This window comes from Erithacus rubecula (assembly GCF_903797595.1).
Source record: "Erithacus rubecula genome assembly, chromosome: 12".
Lineage (NCBI taxonomy): Eukaryota > Metazoa > Chordata > Aves > Passeriformes > Muscicapidae > Erithacus > Erithacus rubecula.
Genome location: NC_136664.1, coordinates 6,836,098 through 6,855,898, shown reverse-complemented (window position 1 = coordinate 6,855,898; position 19,801 = coordinate 6,836,098). Strand labels below are relative to the sequence as shown.

Here is a 19,801-nt window from a genome sequence, read left to right as displayed (position 1 = left end):
CAGCAACCATGGGGTCTCAAGACACCAGGAACCCTTCCAGACCAGCTCCACTTTTCTATAATTACAGCCCAGTTTTGGGATGGGAGAAGCCTGGGGTGGGACATCTCTTACTGGGCATCCCCTGCACTGCCATCTGCCACCAGCAATGTGTGCTGAGGTACTCACTTCCAGGTCACCTCCAGGCTGAGTTTGAGGGTGCCCAGGTCATTGATATCCACAGCCACTACCTGGGGCAGAGCTGCAAAGAGGTCCTTGGTCTCACAGGACACATTGCCCACCACCACGTGGTTGGCCAGGCTCTTTAGCTCCGTCACCTGAAGAAGGAGGAAAGGAGAGGAGGAAATGAAACCATGGAGCAGTGAGAGTGATGTTTAGGTGAGGTGCTGGAAGGAAGCCCTGGGAAGCAGTGGAATCACCATCCCTGTAAATGTTCAGGTACCATGTGGATGTGGCACTTGGGGACACTGATTAATGGTGGGATTGGCAGTTCTGGGTTAACCGTGGTGATGATCACAGAGGTCTTTTCTGACCTAAATGACTATATGATTCAGGGGGACAGCTGCCCCACCCCATCCCTGTCCTTTTATGCACTGTACCTTGATGGAGAGGAACTCAGTGACGAGGGGCAAGAAAACCATTTCCTCGCTGTCCCACACCTGCTTGCTGTTCACCTCGATGCGCCCTCGCAGCTTCCACCGCTGCCGTCCATACTTCATGAAGATCTGGGGATGGAAATGAGTGGGTATGGGGGAAACACAGCCCCAGGGTGATGGGTGCTCTCTGTATGACCCAGGCATGGCCAGGGATCCATGCCACCCACCACCACCCTGCAACACGCCCTCCACGCCAGCACCCACCTACACCCCTGAGACACCCCAAGGACAACAGGGCAGAGGAAGAGCAGAACCCAACCCATATGGTCCCACCAACCTCATACTGGTCACCAGCACAAAGCCGGGCAAAGCCTGCCAGTCCTGCAAGAGAAGGCAGAGAGGCATCAGCAGGCAGCAGGCAGGCAGGCAGGCAGGCAGCAGGACGGGGATGGAGCAGGACATGGTACCTTTCATCCGGATGTGGAACTCGCCCAGCTGGCTCTCCAGCTCATTCTCCAACAGACACATGTTCTGGGGACAGACAGACAGATGGACAAGACTCATGAGCACCCAAGGACTCGGCACCCTGCCAGCCCACCCAGCCAGCTGCCTCACTGTCTTGGGTTGCAATGTAGGATGTAACCAAAAGTAAGTATTCTATCCCCATCTGTTAAAACCAGGTGAGGCAGGGATCTTTATCTCCAGGGGAGGTATCTTCTGTAAATGGGCCATCTGTTAAAACCAGGTGGGGCAGTACTCTTTATCTTTCTCACAACCTATCCTTTCTCCAGGAAGGTATCTTCTGATAATGAGCCATTGAGTCCCACTGCACACTGATAAAATTACATCATCCCATTGTGAGATGCAAGCATTTCCAACCTAGATAAAATCTGAAATTTGGAACATCAGAGCCGCATTTTTCAACTGGATTTCCAGAGGATAACCGGACCCTTCTGCATCATCACTGGACCTTCTACAGAACCACTGCTTCAACTAAACCACATCTGTCACTCCAGGAAGACTGCAACCACCATTTAATCGGACTGCTAAAAACACCCTGACTGACGGGGTTCTGACTCTGTCAGTGTTTTGGGGTTTTTTGGATTACTGTATCTTCACTTTAATTTTCCTATTAAAGAACTCCCATATCTTTTCCTCAGAGGTCCTTAATTTCAAAATTATAATAATTTGGAGAGAGGGGGTTTACATTTATCATTTTAAGAGAGGCTCCTGCCTTTCTTAGCAGACACCTGTCTTTTCAAACCAAGACACCCACCTCTGTGTACTCCTTGTAGCCCTTGCTGGCCTCGGCCAGGCTCTCGCGTGCCTCCCGGCTGCCTGGCGAGCCCGTGCTGTAAGCCTTGACCATGTTGTGGGCTCCATCTCGGAGCCGCCGCTGGATGCAGTAAGCCTCATACAGCTCATCTATCTGCAAGGACAGCCCAGGCTGTGGTGAGGAGCAGGGCTGGGGACAGCATGGCCACCCCAGCACTGCCCCAGCTCTCACCTTGCTGGCATGGAACTCCAGGCGACGCAGGAAGCGCTCGATCGACTTCACTTGCTGGAAAAGCAGAGGAGATGGTGTGAGCGGCAGCGCTGCCCCTCCGTGGAGGAGCCACAGGTCAGGCCTCTGTGTCCCCTGCCTGGGAGCTGCAGTGGGGCACCCAGTGGGAAGTGCCCATGTGCTGCAGCCTCCCCCAGACTGTCGTACAAACTCTCTTGGTCCTCCAGGAGCCAAGCCAGGCTCCAGGGTGCTTTTTTTTCCCAGCCTGTGAGCTAACCCATGCCCTGCACTCACTATCAACAGTTTCTGTTTGCCTGAAAGGGGTGACAAGATCATCTCTCCTTTATCCCCTGCCCACCTGGGCCACTCTGCCTGCAGAGCCCCAGACCCTCTCCTTCCTGGGGGACAAGGCAGCAGGGCAGTGCTAGCAGAGCAGGGCTGGCAGTAGCACATCCCAGACACAAGGAAGGGGAATAAAAGGGGCACAAGACACTGATCCCGCTTACCTTATCCAGATCGTAGAGAAAGCCCTGGAGGAAAGATGAGAGGGATAAGACGTAGCACGAAGCCAGCTCTGCCCACCCAAAGAAGACCCAGCATATGGCACCCACCACCCATAGCACGGCAGTGGGACATGCAGCACCCAGCCAGGGCTGGAGAGTGCATGACAGAGGGATGGGAGTCCCAGCACCAGAGCCTGGGCTGGCCCCTACAATGCCACAGAAACAGGCTCTGCCTCAGGCACACATGGGCCACGAGTCGCCCCAGCTGTGCCCAGAACCTCGGCTGTCAACCCAAAGCACCACTCCCCACAAGGCTCTTCCCAAGCAGCACTCACCAGGCGCGAATTCCTCTTGGACTCACGGATCTGTGTGCTGAGCTTCTCCAGTTCCAGCTGGTGCACCTCCAGGTAGGCTCTGGGGGCAACCACACCATGGGGGTCAGGCTGGGATGCTGTGACCATGGCTCCTGCTCCCCACAGCCCACACCAACCCAGCACTCGTGGCAGCACAACCCCACTCCCTGTTCCAGCACGCAGGTGTGGGAACCCACAGATGCCTCTGCATGGGATGTGTGGGACGTGGGACCCCACACAATCTGGGACACCAATGCAACGTGCCCAAGAGACCTGGCATGTCCCTGCCTGGTGGGAGCAGAGAGCTGCCAACCCCAAGCCATGTCACAAAGCTGTCCCCATGCCCCTCAGAAGCTCTCTGCCTCCACCCACCCAGCACTTACGTCAGGCCCTTCTTGAGAGCTTCGTACACCTCGTCCAGGCGGTTGGGCTGAGGCACCTTGGGTGGTGGGGATTTGTGGGACATTGAGAACATCCTACTGACCCTGGAGCCAGTCTTGCGGGAGACAGTGGGGGTGAAAGGTGAGAGATTCCTGGGGAGAGAGGCCGGGATCAGCACACAGCACTGGGGTCCTTCTGGGTGCCCCAGCCAGCCAGGCACCCTTGTCTAGGAAAGGGTAATCTCTTGCATGGAGGCCAGGTCCACTGGGCCAGGTCCACCTGCCTGCCCCTCCCAGGACTCCCTGGTAGCCATTCTAAGTGTCCAGCAGGGCTGGAAGACACAGAGCCACAAGACTGGGCAGTGTTGCCTGCACCACATGCCTGCAGCCCCCTGGAAATGCATTTGGGTGGCCCAAAGCCATGGGAAAGACAAGGAGAAAGCCACAAAAGCGAAGATGGAGAAGACCTTCACAGCAGGGTCTAAGAGTTTGGCTTTGGTCTAGACTCTGCAGAGGTGGGGGGGTCCCTGGTGCCAGCTGGGGGGAGACAAGACAAAGGAAGATGGCACCACCTGGAATCAAACTGAATTCCTGGAGGGTGCATGGTGACATCTCCAGCCCTGATGGCCTTCTAAAGGGGCCATGCTCAGCTCCATCCCAGCACTCAGCTTGCCAGGGGCATAGAAGTGCTCCCTGGGCACCGTGGCAGGTGAAATATGCCACCTTGTGCTTCCAGGGTCAGGCAAGGATCCCAACCCAGCACAGGAGCATCCTGGGGACCGGCAGCCCTGTCACCTCCTCACCCAGCACAGTGAGATGGGGCAGGGACATGCTCACATCACCATGCTGTGCCTCTCCAGATGTCACCAAACCTGCTGGATGGAGCTGCCTCCCCCAGCCGACCTGCGGGACGCGCTGGGACCCGAACACCACCCTTCCATCCTTCCATCCTTCCATCCTTCCACCCTTCCTGCCTTGTGCAATGGAGTCACTCCCCAGCCCAGCCTCGCTCAGACTCACTCTTCCCTTCCTCCTTCCAAGGAATTGTCACGCCACCAGTGCCCAGGAGACACCACGGGCTCCTCATTTCCCAGCCTCAGCCTGTACCTCCCATCCTGTGCTGCTCTTCACAGAAGTGACCAAAAGACTTCCCCAAATCATCAGTGGGGAAATTAATGTCTTGGCCTCCTCCCAAGCGATGGGTAAGCCCCTAATTTCCACCATTCCTTCTTCCCATCCTCCAAGGTCCCTGGAGGCATCTCCAACAAGCATCTCCCCAGCAACCACTTGGCTGCAGGAATCTAAAAGTCCTCCCACTTCTCTGTCTCTAAGGGGCCCCCTCTGGTACCCACAAATCCAGCAATGTGCTGGCGACCTGTAAAGTGCCACTTGGCCCAGAGGCTGAACAGGACTTGGGGACAAAATTGAGCAGGTAATGAGGTCAGAGCACAGGGAGGCTCTGCCTGCTACCCCAGAACTGCCTGCAAGGCAGTAGCCAGGATCTAGGGATGGTGCAGAGAGGGTTGGTGGGGAAGTGCAGCATGTGGGGATGCTCAGAAGAGAGGAGGAGGAAGGGTATGAAGGGGCCATAAAATCACCAGTGGATGGAGAGGATGGAGCAGGGAACAGCTGCTCCTCACATTGCAGCTGATGGGAAGCTGGTAAAATCTTTCAAACGATAGGTTTGAGGTGACCCTGAGGAAACCCTGATTCACACCAGCACTCAACCCCGAAACCCTCCTGCAGGATGTCAAGGCCGTCAAGACACTTCAAAGCCACCCCAGCTCTACCACACCCATTAAACATTATGAGATGGTCTTAAGAGCTGGTTGGAAAATGAGGTGAGATACACCTGCCCCCTCTGTCCTTCTGTGGCAGCAGCCAGAGAGCTGCAGGGTCCTCACCCCACCTGGGGCATGGCATGGCAGAAGGTTGGGATGATGGGCTCTGTCTCCTACATGGCCTCAGCATTCCCTGCAGCCCCCTGTGCAACAGCTCCTGGCTACCAAAAACATCCCTGAGGGAATGCTGGGACAGCTGGGTGGGAAGGAGCCTCAGGATGCACAGCAGGTCCCAGCACACAGCCCGAGCCTGTCCCCAGTGCTCAGGGCAGGCAGCAGGAGCCCTCTGTACCTGAAGGGCCGGTCGGCCGACGAGTTCACTCCGGCGAAGGACTGGCTCCTATTGATCTTGGTGACGAGCACGCGGCGCTGCGGGCGCACAGACAGGGACATCGTTGAGTGTGACCTGGAGGGCCGCCCTGGGGACAATGACACATCAGGGTCACCAGCAGCACGGTGAGGACATGCAGGCAGGACTGCCAGCAGGACTGAGGATGGCACCATGGACTGTGGGTTGGGAGACTTCCCACTGTCTCGGTGCAAGAGCACTCCTGTGGCAGTGGGACACAGATCCCATGCTGCCCCCAGAGACACTGCCCCTGGTGAAGTGGGGCTCTGGGCACTGTGAGCTCTCAGTGCCACCCACACAGACTTGTCCCAGGTTGGCCCAATGGGAATCACAGAAAGGGGATGATGACCAGTGCCTACCATGACATGTCCTTTCCCAGACATATCCATGGCAAACTCTACATGGTGCCCAAGCCTAGACACCTCCTCCTGAACCCCATCTTGTCCCATATCTGTTGTAACCCGTGCCATGCTGCTACAGGGGCAGGAAAGGCACAGGGCTGGACTCGACTGCCCAGCCCTTTGCTGTCTCCTCACTTGCTTCCGCTCACTCCAGCAACCAGGAGGGAAACCCAAGGACAACACAGCACTTTGAAAAGTTCCCAGCTTTGCCAGGAGCTCTGTGTGGGGGAAGAAAAGGACGAGCCATTCCCTGCTAGAGAAAGTCCGTGCAGGCCAACGTGTCCAGCCCCACGGCTGCTGCACCCCGTCCTCTGCTCCTGGCAGTGGCAGGAGCCTTGAAACCACTGCTGTGACCCGTCTGTCCCCACCACAGCCGGTGCAATTGATGACACCCAGGGATGGAGCAGATTTCTGAAGCTCAGAGCCTGGACCTGGCTGCCACTCTGTGTCACAGAAACCATCCCTGTAGCCCTGGCCAGGGCACGGGGAGGGCAGCCCAAAGGACAAGGCAAGAGCAGAGAACAGGGCTCCTGGCCCTGCCACCCCCAGCAGTGCCAGCTGTGCACAGGGAGGAGCCCAGCCCTGGGCAGCCATGGAGAAGCAGGATGCTCCTTTTCATCCTGGCCACAACTGATGGCAGGTCAATCCCTGGGTCCCAGCCAGCCCTGAGCACAGCTGCAGTAGCTGCTGGGAATGAGCCCACAGGGTACCTGGCAGTCACCAGGCAGAGCCAGGCAGCACCCTAGGGATGCACAGCTTCCCTGGCTGACAGACTGAGCCACAGCCACCTCCCTCCATCCTAAGGATCTCGCTTTGCCTTTCCTCCTGTCTCCAGCATGGCCGACAGTGAACAGCACAGAGACACAGGCGCTGCTGGGGCTCCCACTGCCATCCCCACTCCTTCCCCATGCCCAGGAGCCCAGCTCAGCCTGGTCCCATGTGGCTCACACCCACTCAGGGTGGGCATTCCCCCAGCACTGTGCCCCTCGCCACCCGCACACCAGGCTGGGGCCAGGGATTTGCAGCCATCTGCAGTCAAAGCTAACCACCAGCAGCACTCACCTCGATCCCAGTGGAGCCAGGAGGCAGCAGCTCCATCTGGTTGCCCCTGGGGACTCGTGTCCCACCCACACCACGGAGCCACTCAGCGGGTCCCACAGACACTGCGCTATCTGGGTGCCGGTCCCTCCATTTTCCAGGACAACACTGTCCCAATTAAGCTCATTAGGAAGAGCTGTAATCCCTGGCAGCCCGGCTGACCTGCAGGCCTGGGCAGATTACCCTCTGCAGGGCTCTTTAATCTGCTCCCCACTGAGCGAGGAGGGCCTGTGGCACCCGTGTTTGCTCCCCACTGGGTGCTACAGTGGCTCAGCCACAGGGACAGCACCCACCACCCACAGGACAAGGCTCTCGTGTGGGTCACAGTTCAGGGTGAGGCCAGTCCTGACAAACAATCCTTCTCCAGCCCTTCTTCCTAGGAGCACAGAGGAACCTCTAAGGAGGGTTTCCCAGGCAGGAACCTGCACTGGGGAAGGATGCTGAGGCTGTCAGAGAGGAGAACACTGAGAGCATCAGGGGCAGGAGGATACTGGAGGGGGAGAAGGATGCTGGTGTGCTGGAGGGGACTGATGCCCCAGCAGTCAGAGCAATCTGCAGCCACTTGCCCAGGCACCTCAGAGGCTCCAGAAGACAATTGTGCCATGCTGGATCCTGCTCCAAAGCACTGGAGGCTCCCTCACTGGCACAGGGAGCAGTGGCTGCTGACAGGACCACATCCCTGCGCTCCAGGCCTGGACCCGGCTCTCCCCCAAACATCCACCACAATGCACCGTGGCACCCTGCAACCAAAATCCTGTGCCAGGACCCCAAGTCCCCTTGGAGGAGGGGGACACCATACCCCTGCTCTGCAGCAGTGATGCTCCAGGAGCCCCAAGGATGCTCCAGCCCAGCACCAGCGGGTAGCCAGCCCTGCAGCACTGCCTGCATGAGGCAGGGCAGGCAGGATGTGGGGTCTGCTCCTGGCACTCTTGGTCTTGGCTCACAGAGAAGGAAAAATCCCCAGCATAGTGCATTCCTGACATTACCGAGATAAGAGGTACCTGGTACCAGCAGCACAGCCAGCCCCCGCAGGGAGCAGAGCGTGGGGCACTCCTGGAAGGGACCACTGGGCACTGCATCTCGCCCAGGCTGGTGAGCCCCGTGCCAGGCTTACCATGAGGCTGGCACCCGCAGAGCACCAGCACACTCAAGTCCCTGCCATGAGCTAAAGCCCCAAGCACATCCTTTCTCTCTCCTGATCAGAAGAGGTCCCGCCCCGAAGGTTCAGTCCCAGCAAGCCCCACCGCCCCCTGCCCTTACTTCGGGCTCAGTGCTAACAAACCTGCCTCCCGACCAAGCTTTTCACCTTTTCCGCGGCACAGACTGCCTCCAGATCTCCCAGCGCAGGAAATGCAATCGTGGGAGTGTGTCCCTCTGTCCGTCCTTGGCCAGCACTGCCCGTGGGCAGCGGCCAAAAGGGCAGCGAGCAGCTGAACAGGCAGCACAGCGCGGGGTGCCGGAGCCCACCCCGGGGCTCTCCAGCCCGGCCGCCGCTCCTCTCTCGACGCCCGGTGCTCTGGAGATGATTGGGATCCCAAGAATGCTGGTCTGAGCAGCGGAGGGGGCAGTCCGACCGGCTGGGTTGGTCCCAGCTGGTTTCTGTTTCCGACACTCAGACACCAGCCTCAGGTCGCTCCGGCGGGTTTATCAACACTGCCCTGGTCGGAGACGCCCCAGATTGGCTCCCCCTGAGTCCCCAGCCCCGCAGCCCTGGGAGCTGGGGGTGCTCTGACCAGCACTTCCAGGGATGGCACTCACTGAAGGCCACCAATGCCCAGGGTGGCCAACCCAGCAGACTCGGGGAAGACACCCAGGACCAACAAGCAGCACCAGGGCACCCACGGGGGCTGAGCTGCGGTCCCTGCATTGATGGCACTGCGGCCACCCCCGGGGCACGGCAGCGCACACAGTAGGGAATCCACGATGGCCACAGGGCCATCCACCCTGCCCGTGGTGTTTGGGGGGTCCTGCCACGCCCCACCCCAGCACCTTTGGGTGAAACTGTGTCGCAGGGCAGGGGTGACCTCGGGAGCCTGTGAGCTCAGCGCGCTGGCTCGGCTCCCCCCGGAGCAGCCGCTGCAGCCGTGTTTGCACAGCTGCGGCCCCGCTGCCCCAACCCAGGCACGTACCCCGGCCCCCGCCGGCCCCTTCCGGCCCCGGGACGGCCCTTGGCCGGCTCCCAGCGTGGGCTGCAGCAGTTCATCCCTCCCATCACTCCTCATCCCCCTCGGCACACAGGAAGGGAGCATCCGGGGACCGAAGCCATGGTCACAAGGAGCCTGAGAGCCGCCTCTTCCCTGACCTCCCCACGCTCTGCCTGTCCTCCAGGAAGGGAGACACCCCCGGCTCCTCCTCGGGCTGGGCAAGGAGAAGGATTGGGGGCTTTTGGGAGTCAGATGAGTCAGTGAATGGCATCCTGGCTCCTGTGACTCAGCCGGAGAGAAAGTCCCAGCCATAAAGTCACAGCCCCACAGCCCCCTCCGGGACAAGTAATGGCGGCTCGGTTGTTTGGGTGCTGGCTGCTCTCGGCAGTTTGGGTAGGATGGGTGCTGGCTGCTCTCGGCAGTTTGGGCAGGATGGGTGCTGGCTGCTCTCTGCTCCATGGCAATAGGGACATGGCGCTGATATTCGCCCCTGTGGCCATGGGAGGCTGCTGGCTCCTTGGGCCAAGTGGGAGGGCGGCAGGAAAGGGAAGGAGCTGCGAATGGGAAGAATTGAAGGAAGTGCTTATTTACCCCGCGGAGTATCCCTACGGAAGGGCAGGGCACGGCACAGGCAGACACTCACAGCCAGCTTCTCGATGGGGGGGCTCAGAGCCCCCGACCCTGCCACTCATCCCACGGGCGCCCTGTCTGCAGCCAGAAGGAGATGCAAACCCAGACTGCAATGCAGGGAAGTGACCAACACTGGGGCAAGGGGTTTCCCAGAGGCTGGCAAAGCTCAAGCCTAATCTGCTCTTTAGGATAGCTCCTGGGAACTGAGTCACAAACTGAGCACCCAGTCAGGATCCCCACAGACACAGCTCATCTCCATACCTTGAGACAGGGCTGCATCCTGGCCATGGGCACCAGACTCCACTCTTGAGTGGGCTGTGATCCCTCTCAGAAGCACTGGGATCCTCTACAAAGATCCTCCTGGGATTGGCACAACCTTCTGGAGGTACCACATGCCACCTTCCCCCTGACCTCCTCCTCTCCAGGGTGCTCTGTTGGGTACCTGTAGCTGCCCCCACAAATCCCAGACAACTTGATCCAAGTGCACAAAAGCAACCCCAAGGCCCTCTGCTCTGCCCAGGTCCCCTGGGGCCACCTTGCCAGGGTGCTTGACATGGAGATGGGCTCTGTTTGTCTTCATCTGACATGGAGGCATAAGCGAGGAAAAAACAGTTTGCCGAGGAAAACTGCTGCCGTGGCATCGGGGGCTGCCGTGGCATCAGGGGTGCACCACACCGGAGCAGCTGGCAGCTGTGGCCCTTCTCCTGCCTGGACACAGAGCCCAGATCTCAGTGTAGGCAACAAAGGATCAGGCAGTCAGGACACCCGCACGGACACCCTGTCCTAACACCCTGCCACCGCAACCCGCGGTGACAACCGTGTCCCTTGCAGGTGGCGGGTGCGTATGTCCTTGGTGATCCCGTGAGGGAGAGCTTTCCTCTCAAGAAAACTCCTCACCCCAAAAAATCCCACCTGAGCCCAGCCACGTCACCCCGGGAGCCTCAATCAGCTGGGGATCCCCAAATTATCGCCGTTTGGTGGGGAGCCCTGGTGCTGCCGGTGCTCGGTACCTTTCGGTTTGCCACTCATGGCGCGCTGCGGCAGCACATCCCCCTCGGGCTGCGCTCAGCGTCCCGGCTGGTTGTTGCTCTCTCATGCCGTCCGTCCGTCTGTCCTCCCGATGCGGGGGCCGTGGCCGCAGGGCTCCCCCCGGGCAGCAGTCTCCTCCCCCGCTTCCCCTGCCCGCGGGCTGACATCACTGCCCAGCGCCGCAGCCCCGGCGTGACTCAAGGGGGACGGAGGATGGGAGGACACGGGAGGATGCCGGACCCCCTCGGAGGGAAGCGGCCCCGCCAGCGCCCCGGAGTACAGCACACTTCGGTCCCTATGCTTCCCTCCCCACCGCCTCCCTAGGGAAACTGAGGCACGGGTGGGAGGGACGGGAACACACTGCAAACCCGCCCTCGAGCGCCTCTCTGGATCGCTCCCCTTGGAGCCCCCGGTGCCGCCCAGCACACGCCAGGAGCACACACCGCTCCTGCGGGCAGCGCTGGCGGGAGCTGCACCCGCGGCTGGCTGGGGGATGAACTGCCCCTCGCCCCCATCCCTGCCGGCTCCACTGCGGGCAGGCACAAAGCCGTGGGCAGCTGATGCTCACACCACTGCCGCTTGCTTCTGCATTGCTTGGGTTTAAAGATAAGTACATACAAATATAATAAATATATATCGTTATATTTATGTATATATAAAACCACCGTGGCTTTGCTGTAGGCTTCCCACAGCATGCAATCCCGTGGCATGCCTGTGGGCACCCTCCAAGATTCAGGAGCCACTGGGAAAAGGATTTCCTTGCTCAAAAGTCTCTACTTTGTATCCTGAGTACCCAAAGCCTTGGAGGAGCTCGCCTCAGCCACAGGGCTGTCCAAAGATGCTGGGGTCCAATTCCCATGGGAATGCTTTCCGTGGGATTCCAGCTCTCACAGTATAATACGATATACCCATCTGCCCTCCATGCCAATCCCAGCAGCCAGCAGCACCTCTCAGGCCCACCGCTCCCTGTTTAGTGCCTTAAACAACCAGGAGACTCTGTGGCACAGATGTCACCATGCTTCAGCACTGGTTCTGGGAATACCAAAGACCCCTCCAGGTTGGACAAAGGCTGGAACAGTCAGCTCTGTCCTGGCTGGGATCAGCTGCCCTCACCACGTCACTGGAGCAGGAAGAAACACCTCCCTCCCAGGCTCTTTTCCTGTTTGCTGCTGATTTTAGAGCAAGGTCAGGACAGGTTCAGAAGGAAAAGCACTGGGACAGAGTCTTGGGGGTCCTTACAGATATGAGGTCCTCCTGCAAAGTTAACTCCTCCCCTAGATTGAGAGCCTTTTGTGGGATTGCTTCCCCAGCCCAGAGCAAGTCCCCTCCCTGCAGTCCTCTAGGGGACAAGAAGCATCAGGGCCTCCCACGTATAGCGGCACAGCTGTGGGCACCCACATGTGGCTCTGGAGCCAGCCACAGTCAGGCTTGCAGAGCTGGGGTTGCAGCAGTGTCACCAGAGAGTGCTGTGACCCAGGGCACCCACAGGTCCCAGTGCTCAGGTGGGTGCCTGGGTGGGTGCACAGCATCAGCCACATTGGAAGAGCAGCTGGAGCTGGTGAGGCTGGGCTGGCTCTGAGAAGCACCCGAAGAAAAACCATCCCAGGTGCCCACCAGCCTGCAGCCTCCATGCCAGTGCCACAGGCCATGGGGAGCCAGCAGCCCAGCACACTGCAGAGCCCATCTCCACCCCAGCCTTCCAGAACATCAGCACCACATCTCCTGCCTGGCCTGCACACGATGCATCCCCCCAGCTCTCCCAAGCGACGGGCACAGTCCCATCCTGGCGGCTGCCGTGGGCAGCAGCCACCACCCGGCTTTTCACCCCGTGCTGCTTCTCCCCAGGGAATGGCATCAGGGAATGGCATCGGGGAATGGCATTGGGGAATGGCATTGGGGAATGGCATCGGGGAATGGCATTGGGGAATGGCATCAGGGAATGGCATCAGGGAATGGCATCGGGGAATGGCATCAGGGAATGGCATCAGGGAATGGCATCAGGGACTGGCATCAGGGACTGGCATCAGCCGGCACCGCCCCGGCTCTGACCATCCTTGTGCAAAGCCAGCGCCCGGCACACGGCCAGGCAGTGCCGGCCATGCCAGCTTGTTTGTTCTCATTAAAGGTTAATGAGAAAGCCATGCTAAAGCTGCCCCAGCCGCGGGAATGGCGGGAGGGGCATTCCCTGGTGCCACACAGTGAGGGGACTTCCAGGCTCCCCTCTCAGAGGTGATAGCCAGGCTCTGCTGCTTGCAGGGACTCTGCCTCTCCCTCCACAGCCTGCAGTCCCAGTGGGATTTGAGTGCCTGGCATGGCACCACCCCCAGCATCACCCTTGGGCAGACCACCAGGAGCAGGCAGGAGAGAGGGTCAGGCATTCCAAAAGCAGCAGAGGGTACTAGAGAAGGACGCATCACATCAGCCATGCCCTTTGAGCACCTCACAGCAGCTGCATGGCATTTGGCAGGGCTTGACAGTTCAGGACACCTTGCCAAAAGAGGGCAGAGGAAGGGCACAAGTCATGCCAGCTGTGCCACCATGGTTATTCAGTTAAATGAGTCCCTGTTCCTGGCTTGGCCAGGGATAGAGCGTGGGTGCAAGGACAAGGATATCTTCATGTGACTCTTCAACTCAGGATTTCCCTGCATATTCATCACCCTGGCTCAGCTCAACCTGCCAGGGTGGCTGCCCTAATCTCTCTGCAGAAATGTGGGTGTAATGCCCCAGGTGCTCCCTTTTTGGTGGTGTCTCTTTATGCCTTCCTCTTACCAGGCCTGAGGAGCCCCTGGGCATCCCCACCCCAATCACAACTGCTGAACCCGCAAACAAAACACTCCATGGGCAGCCATGCTTGGACAGACGTGTACAGCCACAGCCAGTTTGTGCACAGCCAGAAAAATCCAGCAGGTTATTCCCACTTCCCTGCTCTGCATGGGATAGAAGACTAGCTTCCCATTGATCCCAAATCCTGCCAGCAGAGTCTTAGGGAAATTCTCCAGCTTCTCCCTGCTGGCCCAGAGACCACCAGCACTGAGGCTGAGCCCACCCAGTCCCTGGAGAAGCCACCAGCCCCAACCCAACGCTGCCTTGGTGGCACCAGCACCAAAGGCAAGGTGATGAAGAAGCTATTTCAGGCTGTTTTGGACAAGTACTCCCCAGCCACAGACATCCTTGAGTGGCTGGAAATGGAAACATGACAGGAAAGGGCATAGGCCAGTCTCAGTTGGTGTTAAAAGCCACGGCTGGCCAAAAAGGTTTGTGGAGATGGAATCAGCACCAACCTGGTGAGGGCCAAAAAGCTCCTGGCTGTGGGGGAGTACTGGGAGAAGGCAGGAGATGACAATTTTGTCAAGAAGACACACAGTCATGGCTTGAAAGAGAAGCACAGTAAGTGACCAAGTGACTTTTCCTGGTCTGGGACAGTTGGTCCTAGAGCTGCAGGGGGTCACCCCCACAGTGCTACAGCTGACTTCTTGGACTTTACTTCCTCCTAAAACAGGCAAAGCCATCTCCAAAAAAATCCTGGGAGCTCAATGCAGAGTTTTTTCCACAAGTGGATGCCCTGAGGGCTGGAGAAGGACATGCCCCTGTGCCAAGCCAGGCTCTACCCCCAGCCAGGCTGCCCTGACGCTTTCGGCAGCATCCCTTCCCGGAGGGGCTGGGCATGGGGCGGTGGCAGACTCGAGCCCTCCCCCCTGGCTTCCTCACATCGTCCCCACACGGCAGCAGAAATAGAAGCATTATAAATGGCAGCCCTATAAATAACCCCAAAGCACGCGGCGGGGAGCTCGTCCCAGCCCAGCACTGGCCTCAGCCCACGCAAAGCCAGGGCTTGGGCTGCCTTCACTGTGCCCTGGGGATCTCAAATGCCAGCTGCTCCCTGCCTGCCATGGGTTTCCCAGGGTCCTGTCCTTTAGGTCAGTGTCATGGCAGGAGCTCCAATGCACCCGCTGAGCCTCAGGCACGGGCAGGATCTGGAGCCCAGCCCGATGGCATTCCTGGGGGACACCCTACACCCATCCAGCTCCTCCTTCCCAGCCAGCACTGGACAATGCCCATCGCAGGCACCCTGCTGCAACCCAGCCAGCAGATTCCTGGGCAAAGCAGCAGCTCTGACCAGGAGCCTCAGCAAGGCTTGGGAAGATATATCCCTGTCCTCACCACTGTCCTCACTGCAGATCAAGTTATTCCCTGGTTGCACCCCAACACCTCTCAGCTGTTCCCCCAACATCTGCCATCATTGTCATGTCCATTGCTGCCCCCATTTCCACGCTCAACCCCATCATGCCATGTCCTCCCTGGGGACTCAGCCACCACCACGCCAGGGGTACCACCACACCACCACAGCTCCTCTCCACCCAGGGGACTGTGGCAATGCACTGGGGACCCCCACAAGCCGAGAGGATGCAACGCCGCTGGTGACAAGCTGGTGACAAGCCCTGCACTGCTGGATTTTGTGCGGCGTCACAGCCTTACGTCCCAGCCCTGCCCGGGGGACGCAGTGAGGCCACCCGCCAGGAGATGGGAGACATGGGGTTTATAGGATGGTCACGACTTCCCAGTGCCCTCGGGAGCCTTCTCTAGGAATGCGGCAAGGGTACAACCCGCTAAGGCTGTTTGCACGCCCTGGGATGGCCGGAGGTGCGGCAGGGGAAGGGTTAATGGTACGAGGCCTTCCCGAGTACTTCTTGGCAGGCTGGGAAGGGCTGGAAGACAGGAGGATCGGGCCAGCAACAAAGCGAGATCTGTCTCATTAATTCCTCCGAGCATTCCTCCCTCCGTCAGCCCGGCGGGGAGGAGGAGGCAGCACCCAGCTGACACGGAGCACCCCGATCCCTCGGGAGCGCGCCGGGACCCGCTGGGCGCAGGGCAGGGATGGGGGACATGGCCGCGGCCTCTCCCGCGGGACCCGGGGCTCTGCCGTCCCGCAGCCGCTCGGCACGGCCCTATATGGGCCTATATGGGCACGGGCAGCTTGTCCTTCGCCCGCCGTACCCCTGCCCGGAGTCCCAAGGGAGTCGGGGCAGGAGACGGCTCATGCCACCAGCGTCATTCCAAACCCGGGAGCCAAAGAGTGGCTGGAGAAGCTGATATACCGCGGACAGGGTCTGGGGGACACCGGGTGACACTGGGGGTGCTCGCCCTGATATCCCACTGTCAGGCGGCTCTTTCTCCGGGCGTGCCGGCCCCGGTGCCGGCCGGACCGCGGGGTGCGGAGGCTCCCTCCGAACGGCAGTGGGGCGGAGGAGCGGAGCCCCGTGTCCCCGCGTCCGTGTCCTCGTGTCCGTGTCCCCGCGTCCGTGTCCCCGTGTCCGTGTCCCCGTCGCCGCCCTCCCGCCGTGCCCGGACACCCCAGCGCGGCGTGGGGCGCCAGCGGGGTGGCGGCAGAGGGGACGCGGGCGGGCGGTGGCTTGCGGCGACGTGGCCCCCCAAGGGTGTAGCCCTGCTAAAGCCACCAACCTCGCTCCCCTCGACCTCCCCCCGACCGCGAGGCGCAGAGGTGCGGGTGGCACTCACATGTCCCAGGAGAGACGGGGGACGAGGCGCGGGGCGAAATCGGGCCTGGCTCGGTGCATCCCCTTTGTTCCACTCCCATGGACGGGAGCAAGCGGGGAGTTCGTGCAGGCTCTTGGCAGCGCCCACCCCGGCTCTCTCCATGGAAACGCGGGAGCCATGTGATTTCGGCAGGAAACCACGGCCCAGCCAGCGCCAATGGCAGCTGCATGGACGGGAGCACCTCCCTCCCCGAGGCGACCGACACCGCTGCCGACACCGCCATCGCCACCGCTACCACCGCCACCAGCACCGCCACCGCCACCACTGCCACTAACACCGCCACCGCGGCCCTGCGGGGGTTCCAGACCCGCCGGCCCATCAGCATTCCCCGGGGGTCCACAAGCCCCACCATGAGCAGGAACAGGATCCCACCGCCCCCGGGGAGAGGGGAGCGGGGACAGCCCGGCTTGCATGGCCCCGGGCTGTTCGCCTTCCTGCCGCACATAGCGCCCACAGCCTCCCCTTGCCGGGAAAGCGATGGCTGGAGCAGCGCCTTCCCCCTCAGCACTGCCGTCTCCCCCACAGCCTCCCGGGGTTCAGTGCTCTCTGACAGACCCCGGGCATGTTTCGCATTCCAGCAGTGAAGTGACATGACCAAGGCTGTGCAGTCAGTCAGTCGGTGGCAGAAGGAACACCTAAACATCCTTGCTCCCAGCTCTGTGACATCCACCCCACCCTGCCTTCCCTCCCTGAGCTCCTGCATCGAACTGAGCCGTGCTCGGACCTCTGCCAATCAGAAAGTCCACTCTGGGGGAGCAGAGCATTGGCACTGATCTGCATTCCCCATCCCACCATCCTAGGGGAGCAGCAGAGGAGCGCTCCCAGCTTCCCCAACTAAGGGACAGCCCCAATGTAAATGCAGGCTGTCACCCAAGGGATGCCACAGTCACACGGTGCTGCTTTCACAACTGCCAGTCCACTTCCTAAACCCTGAGCCTCTGAACATCCCTGAAGGTGGAGGGGTGAGGAAGCCACATGCCTGTTGGGGGGATGCATCCTGCTCTCTCCTTTCTCCCAAGACCATCTTTCTCCTACCTGTCCTAGATCATACTAAGTCAACCCAGTTTTAAATGGAACTGAAACCTTTGCAGCCCTGGTGAGACACCCTTCATGCAAGGACAAGGCTGCGCAGTGCTCCCGCCAGCCCTGTGAGGCAGAAACACTAATTAGACCACCATCAGGTCTTGGAGCCCAGTGGAGCAGGGCAATATCAGTGACAAGGAAATCATTGCACCACTCTCACTCTCCTGGGGCCCCACCAAGGAGCAGAGCATTTGCTGCCAAGGTTGCTCGGTGAGAACCAGGGCGTCCCAGCTCCCAGCCCAGTTCTCCAGGCTGGCCTGGTTACAGAGAAAGAGATATGATGCAAAGATGGGAGAGGGGACAGCAGGTCCTGAGGCCACCAGGGAAAACCCAAGCCAAAAGGCCAACAAGGAGAGGCTGCCAGGATGGATCCACCAAGCCATGTGGTTGATGAATCCCAGAATGGTACCTTAAATACCACCTGGTTCCAACCCCCTGCCAGGGACTCCTTTCACTAGACCAGATTACTCTAAGCCTCATCCAACCTAGCCCTGAACACTTCCAGGGATGGGGCAGCCACAGCTTCTCTGAGCAACCTGTGCCAGAAACTCCTCACCCACATAGGGAAGAATTTCTTTCTAATTTCAAATCTAACCCTGCCCTCTGTCACTTAGAAGTCATCCCCCCTTGTCCTGGCACTCTGTGCTCTTGTCTAAAGTCCCTCCTAAGGTCTTTAGGAGCCCCTTTAGGTACTGGAAGGGACTCCAAGGTCTCCCTGGAGCCTTCTCATCTCCAGGCTGAATAACCCCTACTCCCTCAGCCTGTCTCCACAGCAGAGATGCTCCAGAACTCTGAGCATCTTCCTGGCCTCCTCTGGACTCACACAAACAGGTCTACATCCTTCTTATTTTGAGGTCCCCAGACTGGATGCAACAACCACATCTCCAGGAAGTCTGTTCCAGGGTTTGACCACCTTCTCAGTAAAAGCTTGGGGTGCCTAGAGGTAGACTGACCTGCAGCACAACATTCCACTTACCTATGCACCACCATCCCAAGGTAAAACCCCATTCCTGGTTGCTGCTGGGGAGCAGCTGTATCCCTGCAGCCAACAGGAGAGGGGAGTGCACCCTCCCCTCGGCCACATGCCCGCTTGCCCTGCCAGGCTGGGTTGTGGAGCCAAGCACTCCCTGTGCCAAGGCCAGGGCTGGAACATTGCACTGGCTGCTCTGGGAGCTTGCTCAGCACGGACCAGCTTGGCAAACAAAAACAAGGACAGGCTCCTGCCCAAGTTCTGGCAGCACCCCTGGCCTTCCTGCCCTTCAAAACTCCCTCCTAGACTTATGGAGGTATGGTGCCTGCTGGCAGGAAGGAGTTAAACCTCCCAGCATGGATTTGGATACTCCTGGGTTAACCTTCCCAGCATGGATGCAGATAATCTTGGTTTAACCCTCTCATTATGGATATGGATACTCCTGGGCTAATCTTGCCAGCATGGATATGGATGGATGGATACTCTTGGTTTAATCCTTTCATTATGGATACAGATACTCCTGGGCTAACCCTTCCAGCATGGATATGGATATGGATATGGATATGGATATGGATATGGATATGGATACTCCTGGACTCCTGTCACTGAAGAAGCATTTCTAGCAGTCCGGTTCGGAAGCTGGGCGTTGGTGCAGGAAAGAGTCCCTGAGCTCAAGGGCACTTTGTCTGAGAACCTGCTGGCATTAGTGAGCTCCTCCCAGCACAGGATTGCACCTTTCCAGAGCCTGGTGACCCGAGACCACTCCAAGCACATTCCCCTCCTCCTGGCAGCTTCAGCAGCAGCCGTGCCAGCTGCCTGCAGCCGCCTGCCGTGGTGCAGAGAAAGGTCTGAGCCGTCGGCACAGCCCTGCACCGCGGGTCTCTGCCCAAATTGCTCTTCTCACTGCAGGCTGGGCCTGGAGCCACATCTTCCTCTCCCCTCTCTCTGGAGGGCTGGAGGCCAGCCCTTGGCTCCAGGCTGGAGCTGCTGCATGCTCAGCATTCCTGCTCTGTGCTGGAGCAAGGCAACACACACAGGCCAGGGCGCCAAGCCTTGCACCGGGACAGTCACACTCAGAGCCCGGCCACCACCCCTGTGAGCAGCTGAGGTGCTTCCATCGAGCCTGCCACCATCCCTGCCACCACCCCTGCCACCATCCCTGCCACCACCCCTGCCACCACCCCTGCCACCATCCCTGCCACCACCCCTGCCACTGCCTCACAGATGAACGTCAAGCATCCCAGCACCGAGCTCCGAATCCCTCCAGCTGCGCATTTCTGGGGAACACAACCTGGTAAAAAGCTAAGGCAGCCAGGGCGGTGCTGATGCAGCATGAGCAATGTGAGCTGCTGCTCCAGCTGACTCAC

At 59.6% G+C, this 19,801-nt stretch overlaps 2 protein-coding genes across 14 annotated transcripts in view; one reads left to right on the top strand and one right to left on the bottom strand.

Annotated features, from left to right (window-relative positions):
* The window catches only part of ACD (ACD shelterin complex subunit and telomerase recruitment factor), an 88,203-nt gene extending 83,204 nt beyond the window's left edge, over positions 1 to 4,999 (top strand). Inside the window, exon 15 of the mRNA XM_079316277.1 lies at positions 4,898 to 4,999. Within this exon, the coding sequence (XP_079172403.1) occupies positions 4,898 to 4,984 (87 nt within the window). The 3' untranslated portion in view covers positions 4,985 to 4,999. The remainder of the gene's footprint in view (positions 1 to 4,897) is intronic.
* Positions 1 to 19,801, bottom strand: part of RIPOR1 (RHO family interacting cell polarization regulator 1) — a 31,897-nt gene that overhangs the window by 6,848 nt on the left and 5,248 nt on the right. For 4 of the 13 annotated variants that reach the window (XM_079316248.1, XM_079316243.1, XM_079316250.1 and 1 more), the window contains exons 1-11: positions 16,343 to 16,841; positions 5,467 to 5,593; positions 3,337 to 3,486; positions 2,936 to 3,014; positions 2,604 to 2,627; positions 2,101 to 2,154; positions 1,870 to 2,022; positions 1,061 to 1,124; positions 931 to 974; positions 597 to 722; positions 166 to 314 (exon numbers count right to left, since the gene is read on the bottom strand). In XM_079316248.1, coding sequence (XP_079172374.1) covers positions 166 to 314; positions 597 to 722; positions 931 to 974; positions 1,061 to 1,124; positions 1,870 to 2,022; positions 2,101 to 2,154; positions 2,604 to 2,627; positions 2,936 to 3,014; positions 3,337 to 3,486; positions 5,467 to 5,593; positions 16,343 to 16,826 — 1,454 coding nt within the window. In that variant the 5' untranslated portion in view covers positions 16,827 to 16,841. Of the gene's footprint in view, positions 1 to 165; positions 315 to 596; positions 723 to 930; positions 975 to 1,060; positions 1,125 to 1,869; positions 2,023 to 2,100; positions 2,155 to 2,603; positions 2,628 to 2,935; positions 3,015 to 3,336; positions 3,487 to 5,466; positions 5,594 to 8,328; positions 8,670 to 10,708; positions 10,982 to 16,342; positions 16,842 to 19,801 lie in introns of those variants that run through there. The other 9 variants (XM_079316252.1, XM_079316244.1, XM_079316251.1 and 6 more) reach the window with 8 other exon arrangements.